This window comes from Macrobrachium rosenbergii, chromosome 27 (genome assembly GCF_040412425.1).
Source record: "Macrobrachium rosenbergii isolate ZJJX-2024 chromosome 27, ASM4041242v1, whole genome shotgun sequence".
Classification (NCBI taxonomy): Eukaryota; Metazoa; Arthropoda; class Malacostraca; order Decapoda; family Palaemonidae; genus Macrobrachium; species Macrobrachium rosenbergii.
The window spans coordinates 38747666-38759508 of NC_089767.1; the positions used below are offsets into that span (position 1 = coordinate 38747666).

Genomic DNA, 11843 nt, shown 5'->3' on the forward strand with positions numbered 1-11843 from the left:
CCGTCCTCCTGTACAGTGTAATTCATTTTCATTGCGTACTAAATATTATACACTGTTTGATATTGTACTAATAATTTTTTTTTTGAAAATAGCTAAATGCGTGAGAGGGACTTTAATTAACGAAACATTATATGTATGTATATATATATATATATATATATATATATATATATATATATATATATATATATATATACTGTAATGTGTGTACATATGTGTATATAAGTATATATATTATATATATGTATATATACATATATATATATACGTATATATATATATATATATATTTATATATACATATTTATATACATATATATATATTTATGTCTATATATATTTAGTTACTGCGTTGTTTGTTTATTTAATTTTATAATGGAATTCAGTGAACTCATGACAGTTTTACTCATTCATGAGAATGTTTAAACCATGAGAATACATGAGTTATGATGTTTAAAATATGTAAGCCATCTTTTCAAGGAACCTTGGGGAACGTAACTGTCAAGTTTATTAAATGTGGCTTCTGGAAATTATGTTTCAGTCTCTCTCTCTCTCTCTCTCTCTCTCTCTCTCTCTCTCTCTCTCTCTCTCTCTCTCTCTCTCTCTCTGTCATTATCATTATTATTCTCTCTTAGTAATTAATCCCTTCATAATTAGGCGTATAGTCTTTTATTATCATCATTACACCTGGTTATTGCGTATCATAGCACCTGGCAGCTGCTACCTGTCTCCTACCTGTATTCACTGTCTTAGTCTAGCCGCTCTCTCTCTCTCTCTCTCTCTCTCTCTCTCTCTCTCTCTCTCTCTCTCTCTATCTCTCTCTTTCTCTCTCTCGCTCTCTGCCCGAAAAAATTACCTATTATGATTACTCTCTCTCTCTCTCTCTCTCTCTCTCTCTCTCTCTCTCTCTCTCTCTCTCTCTCTCGATGTCCGAAAAATTACCTATTATGATTCCTCTATCTCTCTCTTTCTCTCTCTCTCTCTGCCCGAAAAAATTACCTATTATGATTACTCTCTCTCTCTCTCTCTCTCTCTCTCTCTCTCTCTCTCTCTCTCTCTCTCTCTCTCTCTCTCAATGCCCGAAAAAATTACCCATCATGATTACTCTCTCTCTCTCTCTCTCTCTCTCTCTCTCTCTCTCTCTCTCTCTCTCTCTCTCTCTGCCCCCAAAAATTGCCTACTCTCTCTCTCCATTTAGTTATCACCTACATAATCACCCATTTCCCCCATCCCCCCACCCCCACCCCCCGCCCCAATCTTACCCGTGTAGTACATCTGGGGCGCCATGGATGGGCAGTGCAAGTGCCGACTATTCGTGAAGTCAATGTTCGTTCGAAGTGGACGGTGGTACAGCTGTTGCGTCGGGCGGTAGTTGTTGACCATTTTGGCTTTGGGCATGTTCTTGCTCCCCTGGCGCACCTGTCGAAGCCCGTGCATCTGTAATGGTCGTATTTTGTTAATGATTTAGCTGCGTAAGGGCCGGAGGAGAGGGAGGTTTGAAAGGGATACATTTTTAATGACTGCTGTGGGTTGTGAACTCCTTGGGAGTGGAAGGGATGATATGTTGTGCTTTAGGGTAGAATGGGTCAATCACTTTACTGTTAAAACAGCTGTCGCAAAGGTTGTTCTTTATCTGCATGCAGTACAAAGACAGGTAAGCACAAACATATATATATATATGCATATGTATGTGTATATATTTATATATTACACACACATATATATATATGTAATAAAACTATTTATAGTCCTATAAACAAATACACTCACATGCACAGAAAATTATGTATATATATATATATATATATATATATATATATATATATATATATATATACATATCCAAAATACTGTATGTATGTATATGCTAAATTGTGTATAAACAAATGTTGCTAATCATTATAAACAAATTATGTATATATACATAAATATATATATATATATATATGTATATATACACATAATTGTGTATGTTAGTATATGTGTGTATGAGGATTAGCATCACACTTTGGACTGTCTGGATATATGTATGAGCTAAAACAGGCTCGTCAACGTAGGGCAGCTTCATGCAATCAAGAGATTGTGCACAATCGCACGTAATTCAACCTCAGAAAAAGAAAAACAATCACAAACCGCAAATCACATTCACAATATCAGAACGATATTTGCGGTGGAAAAACCAATACCCTTTTTCGGAGAAATGTCACGAGGTCATTTATAGTAACCAATAATAGTAACGGTACGGTGAAAAGACTTTGAAGTGGCGCTTCTATGAAATGCATACGGTGTTCCTGGAAAAGGTTTTTTTTTCTCTCTCTAAACTAAAAAGGAAATGATTCCAAAGAGGTTAAATGGCAAAGGTAGACTGGAAACTATTTAGTGTGGAACGCATATAGCGCATAGTCTTTGGAAAGACTCTCATAATAAGAGAAAAGTAACGTTTTCAGAGGTAGATTTAGAGAGTTTTAAACTCGCTACACTTTCCACCCGCTGATGTGCCATTACGATGGAAAAGGCGAACCTTAACGTTCCTAAAATAAGAAAATGCGAAGGGAAGAGCATAAGAGACATGAAAGCATTAAGCTTAGTGCCTGATTACCTCGAAATGCCAAAGGTTTCGGCTGCCAAACAGATTGAGGCGAAACTTGAAAAATCCAGTCCGAAAGGTGGAAGATTAACCCGGCGTAGCAGCACGATTGAATTAAATGGGTTTCTGAATACTTGTGTAGAGGGGAAGTACAAAGATATGTCGAGATCAATTAACACATGAAAGAAGTGGGATTTTGGGATCCCCTTGGGTGAATGAAGAAGGGGTTTGGGATAGGACGTAAGCCCTTGCAAGCTATTCAGCGCTGTAAAAGTGAAGATCTTGTGATGTCAGCTGAGGTCACTGTCAGCCTGGATACCAGAATAAGTTCAGGGTGGTCTGGATTTGTAAAATGAGGTTTCAGTTACTCTGGGTTTTAAGAAATGGTTAAATGTTGATATAGGTTATAAAGCATCGGGGGAATCGTTAGCAAGACAAGTTTCATACCAGACTGGAGCACGCTGACTGGATTATCAGTCACTTCGATTAGAAGGGATGGACTGGAAGGACTGGTTGGTACTGTGTCAAGTTTTTGCGAACATGTTTTAAAGTTGCTTTCACTTTTGAAAGGAAAGTGAGGAGAATTAGAGAAAACCAAGGTGTCGATGAAGGCCATATGATTAGTGAATTAACATATTGTTGAGACATTCTTAATGTAAATGATAAGTCGATATCTTATGTATAACTCGTACAAGAGAAAACGCAAAAGAGAATTGACGCGGTGATTTTTGGGAGAAAAATATGACCAATTTTTTATTCCATTAATATATTTTTGTGTGTTTGTTTGTTATCCATTCAACGAAAAGTAGATTTTCCGCTGCATTACATTAAACGGTCATCAGCAAAATGCGTCATTAATTTACTGGAAAAAACAGTTCGTTGTGTTACAGCACGCTTCATTTGATCTTGTTTATGCTAACTAAAACTAAAGCATTAGCGTGCACGAAGTCTTAACAAAAAAAAATTCATTTAAAAAAAATTGTTTTTCGAAACGGGAATTTCTCTCTCTCTCAAATTTCTCTCTCTCTCTCTCTCTCTCTCTCTCTCTCTCTCTCTCTCTCTCTCTCTCTCTCTCTCTCTTAGAAGCACTTCCTATCCGTGTTTTCCCTTTATAAAAACAAAGTTTCTCTCTCTCTCTCTCTCTCTCTCTCTCTCTCTCTCTCTCTCTCTCTCTCTCTCTCTCTCTCTCTCTCAGAAGCACTTTCTACCCGTGTTTTCCCTTGATAGAAAACGCGTCTCTCTCTCTCTCTCTCTCTCTCTCTCTCAGAAGCACTTTCTACCCGTGTTTTCCCTTTGTAAAGACAAAGTTTCTCTCTCTCTCTCTCTCTCTCTCTCTCTCTCTCTCTCTCTCTCTCTTAGAAGCACTTTCTACCCGTGTTTTCCCTTAGTAGAAAACACGGCACAGTATATCGCTCTCTCTCTCTCTCTCTCTCTCTCTCTCTCTCTCTCTCTCTCTTTTCTACTAAAAGCACTTTGTACCACCTGTTTTCCCTTTGTAAAGACAAAGTTCTCTCTCTCTCTCTCTCTCTCTCTCTCTCTCAGAATCATTTTGTACCCTCTGTTTTCCCTTAGAATCAAAACACAGAATCATTTTCTCTACAAAAAGCATAGTTTCAGTTCTCTCTCTCTCTCTCTCTCTCTCTCTCTCTCTCTCTCTCTCTCTCTCTCTCTCTCTCTCTCTCTCTCTCATAGAATCATTTTCTACTAAAAAGCATAGTTTCTCTCTCTCTGTCTCTCACCTATAGAATCACTTTCTACCCGCGTTTTCTCTTTGTAGAAAACAAAGCCAGTCTCTCTCTCTCTCTCTCTCTCTCTCTCTCTCTCTCTCTCTCTCTCAGAAAACAAAGCCAGAATCTCTCTCTCTCTCTCTCTCTCTCTCTCTCTCTCTCTCTCTCTCTCTCTCTCCACAAATTTTACCTGCTGCTTGGTGATGTAAACAGGCCTGTTGAGCAGAATCCAGGTGACGGTCTCGTGACAGGGAGGCTGCGTGAGCGACCCGTCGTAGGTTATGTAGTGGTGACTATCCGGAAGGAGGCCCCGGATGCTCACTCGCTCCACTACAGACGCCGTTCCTGCCCACTGCACCCTCTGGATGCCGTCCGTGAGGGGTCGCAGCCCGGCGTGCCCCTGGAGCCCGATCTGGAAGGGTCAAAAGAGAAATGTCCCTCAGCGGTTTCACTCTGCTGGAAAGGAAAGGAAATTCAATGGGCGAGTCTTTCCTCTCCAGGGGAGTGGATCATTTCGGAGGGCTCCCCTCCCCCCACCCCCACCCCCCACCCACTCCCCCTTGGCTTTTATTTTTGGTCCTTTTTTTTTAAGGGGATGGGGTAAGGTGTAGTAGGGGTCCTACCCCTCTCCCTCGTGGAGAAATATATATAGAAAATAAAAGGAAATGAACAAATTTGCTGGACTGCGTTCCAAGTCATTTAATGATATAGGAAAAGAAACATATATATATATATATATATATATATATATATATATATATATATATATATATATATATATATATATATTTATATACCCATATCGGAATCGAACCCGTCTCAAAATGAAAGGCCATGGAAGAAGAAACCTCCGTTACAGAAGTATATATAATCTTATCTTCTTTTATAGGCAAATGTGTGGGTTAGATTTTCCAGTGCCCTGGCTTTTTTTGGTTTTTGAAACTTGAAAGGGTTCGGTGCAGTTTGTAGTCAGAAATAATTTATTTCTATATTTTTGTGAAAAACGTGCTCATGTTTTAAATAGTTCAATATATATATATATATATATATATATATATATATATATATATATATATATATATATGAATATATATATGTATATATAGATAGATGTATATAATATATATATATATATATATATATATATATATATATATATATATATATATATAATTATTTGTTATTCCATAGACTATTCCCAGTATTTCCATCAAATCAGGTATTAAAATCCCATGTGTTAAACCTTATTATGAAGAATCTTATCATCTGCCTTATAGGCTGAACTCGTATGGTTTCTATGGGCCAATTCTAATATAAATTTCCGGTATGCGTTGTCTTTTTGCTGAAAAAATGTTTTCACATTTTCTCTGTAATTATATTATTGGATATCAGTGTATGTATATATATATATATATATATATATATATATATATATATATATATATATATATATATATAAAATATATATATATATATATATAAATATATATACTGGAGTGCTGGACCTTTCGACAGTTAAGTCCTTTGCTTAGCAGACGTAAGTGTCGAAAGGCCTGTTAGCACTCCAGTGTTTCATCTTCCTTCGTGGATTTTATCTTTATTTTCTATTCATCACGTTCCATATTTTCATATGATTCAGTTATACATTATATATATATATATATATATATATATATATATATATATATATATATATATATATATATATATATATATATATATATATATATATATATATAGAGAGAGATATAGAGAGATAGAGAGAATTTCTATGGGCCAATTCTAATATATATATATTTACATGCAAGCATATATACATACACCCATATTTCTCAATAGTGTGATATATGTTTCTAATTGAACCGTTGGTCCAAATACATTTAGTGTGTGTATATACATACATTATATATATATATATATATATATATATATGTATGTATATATAAAATATACACTAAATGTATTTGGACCAACAGTTCAAAGGCCTTTACATACTGTGTCCTTCGTGAGAAATTATCTTTATTTGTATATTCATCACCTTCTATATTTTCTCTGATTATATATATATATATATATATATATATATATATATATATATATATATATATATATATATATATATATATATATATATATATATATAAACCTGAATACCAGTATATACTGAAATGCAGTACGTGTGGTCAAGTCATAGAGTTTAAACAATAAGACATAAAGCTCTTGTAAGTATTGCCAACTTACACTGCATTTCGTTTGCCAACCACACCGAATGATGTTTCTGCCTGCAAGTACACAACGAATACCATTTCAAAACATAATTATTAAACTTTGGCAGGATGCTGATGTGGCAAAGGTATTCCGGAAGGGGTGGAACACAGAATTAAAAGGTCGTCCCTGAAGAAAACAAAATAATAAGGAATTCCGAATTTCGAAAATAAATGTATACCTTTTTTTTAAACACGCTTTTATTCTACCGAGTCGAAGAAGGTATGAAAAATCCGAAGAGTTAATCACTTCATAAAAATCCTGAGATACTAGGGAGAGGTCACTGTAGGGTCACTAGAGGTCACTGCTGACCTACTGATCATGTAAGGTTGTATTGTCACCGGGATTGAGCAACCATGCAAAATTTCAAGTCCATCGGACGGAGGGAACAGGTCGAAGATTGAGTTGCAAGATTTGACCCAAACAAACAAACAAAAAAGCGAGCCAAATAAAAGCGTATAGAAAAGAGGGACGCAGGGCAGCAGCTGTGACTGTAGTTCCTCCGAATCTGCAACAGAAATAGATGCTACCATTTTTAAATGTTGGATGATGATCTGCATACGGAGAAAAGACCGCAGGAGAGTTTTAAGGTTCTTTATTTAATTTCCGGAATCTCGTATCAGACCCGTTTTGAAACGTCTCCCGACGTATTAGAGCTGGTGACATATTCCGAGAAGTTTTTCTGCGGGAAAGGTTGATGTACTTCCAAACGTTTGTGAGGTTAGATAAAAATAAAGATTTTTTTGAGGCAAATGAAGGATGAAATTCTTTGTCTTTGCTAATAGCTAACTTACTTACTAGGGCTTTGGTCCTGTATATTATAGATTCAGGAATACGCGATAGTACTTAGTACCGAGATGTAATATCAGTTTCATAAGTTTTTTCCTTTTTATTATATGGAGGATGAAATTCTGCGTCTCTTATAACGATCGACTGACTTATTGGTTACTGTATTTTATTAGATTATGAATAAGTGACAGCTTTCAATACACAGACGTAGATGTAAGATCAATTTTGTAAGCGTTTTTGTAAATAGTAATAGAAAGTTACGCGAGAGTGTAATTAAATAACTCATAAGTTATCCTGCAAGCTTCACATGCTGGCTCTGTTATTCCGTTATAAAACATGTAACGTTTTCTTTACCTGCGTAAATGAAAATGTCGTTTGGTTGATGTACCATTTTTTCATATTTTTATAGACGTAAGATAGAACTGGATCCCCTTGAGATTCTTCAGTTAGATGTTTAAGTTCAACGGTACAATCGATTCGGCATAACATTATAAGAAAAGTTAATGTAATTAATATTTTTTGATTGCAGATCGGAAGAAATGGGAACTTATTCCTTGTGCCTTGAATATGGACCATTAACCGCACTCAAACAGTAAACTGGATCTTGCCACAGACTGTAGACGACTGTTGCTATTGGTACTGCCCAGTATGACAGAGGACAATTAGTAAAAGTGTAGCACTGTACAAATGTAATACTGCATTACGTATTCATAGTTGTACATTTGCATAGCGAAAAAATAATATTTAGTATACCTCTTCCAATATTAATCACTGTAGTTTTTTCTGTTTATACAAATAAAAGCGTTGTAAATGGGATTTTAAATGGTACTACTTACTGAATATTATCAGTTTCCTGAACCAATTGCGGGCTCCCCCGGAGGGGGCTAGTGCCGTCATTTCACCTCGTGCGGTGCACTATAGGCATTACTTGAGGGTCTTTGCTGCAACCCTGTTCGTTCCTTTTACTGTACCTCCTTTCACATTTTCTTTCTTCCATCTTACTTTCCTTAACCCTCTCCTAACAATTGATTCAAAGTACAACTGCTTTGAGGTTATCCTCCTGTTACACCTCTCAAACCATTTACTCTCAGTTTCAGTTTCAGAGCTGAATGACCTCATAGGTCCCAGCCCTTGGCCTCTGGCCTAAGTTCTACATTCCATTCCATTCCAATTGCAGGCCCATCGACCTCCCAGTAACATTCTCCTCTCGACCCCAATAATTTAATTAGGCCTCGAGAGAAAAACCTCCCCCTTTGCAAAGCCGGCCATTTATAAAGCTCCTCGCATCTCCGTTCTTAAACTTGGGTATTTCTCAAGACAACTTAATTTGCGCCAGCAAACTTCTTCCTCGCTAAACACCTGCCCTCCCAGCGTCTCCTTGCAGTTGGGAATTCCGGGAATCTGGGAATCTTTCATTCATAATCTTTCTCATCTCCGCAACGAGCGGGCGTTTTTCTTCCCGTGTTTGTGTGTGCTTTGTCCATCTGCTGTCTAGAGAGGATTATTTTAAACTGTATGGATAGGCTGGCGGGGTTTTCCGTGAGTTGGTTTTTTTTTTTTTTTTTCACAGGACGAGCTATGGATTAGGTTTGCTTGGTGACTGGATTCCGTGTGGGGATTGGCTGCTGTTCAGTTTGGGAAGATTTTTATATAAGTAATAATGTTCGTTTATATATATATATATATATATATATATATATATATATATATATATATATATATATATATATATATATATATATATATATATGTGTGTGTGTGTGTGTGTGTGTGTGTGTGTGTGTGTGTGTGTGTGTGTGTGTGTGTGTATGTGTTCAGTAGGAGAATAGGTACCAGGCCTCTGGCTGGGGAGTTGAACAGTGGGCCTAGCGACACACTGGCCACGTGTCATAGCCATTGGGATCCTGTCCCCTCTCCTGGCTGTCGGCCTAAGAAACAGGAGATCAGCGCCTGCCCTATGAGCCTACAGGACTTTAACTTTAACTTATATATATATATATATATATATATATATATATATATATATATACACACACATGTATATATATATATATATATATATATATATATATATATATATATATATATATATATATATATATATATATAAAGTTATGTTTTCGCTTATGCTCCTTAGCTAAAAATAGATTCAATAGATACTGATAGAGATTTCCATTGGAAAATGTTGGGTTTAAAATCGGCAGTAATCAGTGTAACTGTACAGTGACGTTTGAGGTTGACATGCAAGAATCCGAGGAAAAATTTTATTTCATATTTCTGTTCAGTATATGTATGAAATGTACTTTGAACTTAGGTTTGTATTTTCTCGAAGCGTATGAAAAGTTTATTTTGTGGAGAACGAAAAACAAACTGTACAGTAAAAGTTGACGTATACATGCAAGTGTCTGAGGAAAAAAATTGTATATGTTAAGTATATATTAGAAATGTGCTTTGAACTTTAATCAGAATTTGTTTTGTGAAAACTTGTGAAACGTATTTGGTACCGAACAAAACAACTGATACTGTACAGTAACAGGTGAGGTTTTCCTGTAAGAATAAACTTAATTAAAACTGCTTTTTCAAAGCTTGCGAAAAGTTTATTTTGTGCAGAACAAAACCTGTACAATAACAGCGGAGGTTCTTATGTAAAAATGAAAATAAATAACCAATTTGGTTTTGATAGATTCTGTTTTTCCAAAGTTTGTAAAACTTATTCTGGACAGAACCAAAACCTGTACAATAACAGCTGAGGTTTTTACGTAAGAATAAAGCGAACTGATGTCGATAGATTCTGTTTTTCCGAATTTGTAAAACTTATTCTGTACAGAACCAAAACTTGTACAAAAACAGCTAAGGTTTTTACGTAAGAATAAGACTAAATGACTAATTTGGTTTCGATAGATTCTGTTTTTCCAAAGTTTGTAGAACAGCTTTGTTGTGCAGAACCAAAACCCGTCCAATAACAGCTGAGGTTTTTACGCAAGAATAAAACTAATTGATGTCGACAGATTCTGTTTTTCCAAATTTTATACAAACTGCTTTATGGTGCAGAACCAAAACCTGTACAATAACAGCTGAGGTTTTTACGTAAGAATAAAAACTAACTAATATGATGTCGACAGATTCTCTTTTTCCAGAGTTCGTAAAACTTATTCTGTACTGAACCAAAACCTGTGCACTAACAGCTGAGGTTTTTACGTAAGAATAAAAACTAACTAATATGATGTCGATAGATTGTTTTTCCAAATTTGTAAAACTTATTTTGTACATTAACACCTGAGGTTTCTACGCAAGAATAAAACTAAAATGCTAATTTGGTTTCGGTACTGTTGCCCAGATTAGCTCAGTGATGCCTGCCCTTACGAGAATGATTACATGAAGCCTGTAGCACTGTGACTGGGGACCGAAAGATTCTCTTTAAGATCATTTTCGTTCTCTCTCTCTCTCTCTCTCTCTCTCTCTCTCTCTCTCTCTCTCTCTCTCTCTCTCTCTCTCTCTCGGTAAAGAAAGAAAGAAAGAGAGAGAAAGGAAAATAAGGATAAGATGAGCTCGCCTCTATTTTTTTCCTCATAATTATTTGGTAGTATATTAGTGACAGGGAACCACACTCGACTGTATAGTCTTTGTGCATTAATGACATATTTACTTGCAATCTCTCTCTCTCTCTCTCTCTCTCTCTCTCTCTCTCTCTCTCTCTCTCTCTCTCCTTTGTACATTAATAATAACCTATTTTCTCTCTCTCTCTCTCTTCTCTCTTTCCTTTCTACATTAATAACATACTCTCTCTCTCTCTCTCTCTCTCTCTCTCTCTCTCTCTCTCTCTCTCTCTCTCTCTCTCTCTCTTCTTTGTACATTAATAACCTATTTTCTCTCTCTCTCTTTCTCTCTCTCTTCTCTCCCTCCTTTGTACATTAATAACATATTTACTTTCAATCTCTCTCTCCTCTCTCTCTCTCTCTTGTACATTAACTCTCTCTCTCTCTCTCTCTCTCTCTCTCTCTCTCTCTCTCTCTCTCTCTCTCTCAGTCTTTGTACATTACTAACCTATTTTCTTTCTCTCTCATCTTTCTCTCCTTTGTACATTAATAACATATTTACTTTCTCTCTCTCTCTCTCTCTCTCTCTCTCTCTCTCTCTCTCTCTCTCTCTCTCTCTCTCTCTCTCTCTCTCTCTCTCTCTCTCTCTCTCTCTCTCTCTCTCAGCACCTAGGAAGATGTTTTGCTTCGCCGATCTGTTAATTTCGTTACTCAAATCTTGACGCGGCTTTTCATGCTCCCTTAAAGTTCCTCCTGGCCATCTCCTAATTATAACTTTTCCATCTCTCTCTCTCTCTCTCTCTCTCTCTCTCTCTCTCTCTCTCTCTCTCTCTCTCTCTCTCTCTCTCTCTCTCTCGCTGGCCATACTTTTGGCCCCTCTCCTTTTCTCTAAATATTTCCTCATCATTGCGTTCCAAGTGGGTCTTTTCCTTTGGGGTC

The 11843-nt window shown here is 36.3% G+C and overlaps 1 protein-coding gene across 1 annotated transcript in view; it reads right to left on the reverse strand.

Annotated features, from left to right (window-relative positions):
- Positions 1-11843, reverse strand: part of LOC136853667 (carbonic anhydrase-related protein 10-like) — a 221194-nt gene that overhangs the window by 3920 nt on the left and 205431 nt on the right. The window contains exons 7-8 of the mRNA XM_067129595.1: positions 4505-4726; positions 1263-1437 (exon numbers count right to left, since the gene is read on the reverse strand). Of these exons, the coding sequence (XP_066985696.1) occupies positions 1263-1437; positions 4505-4726 (397 nt within the window). The remainder of the gene's footprint in view (positions 1-1262; positions 1438-4504; positions 4727-11843) is intronic.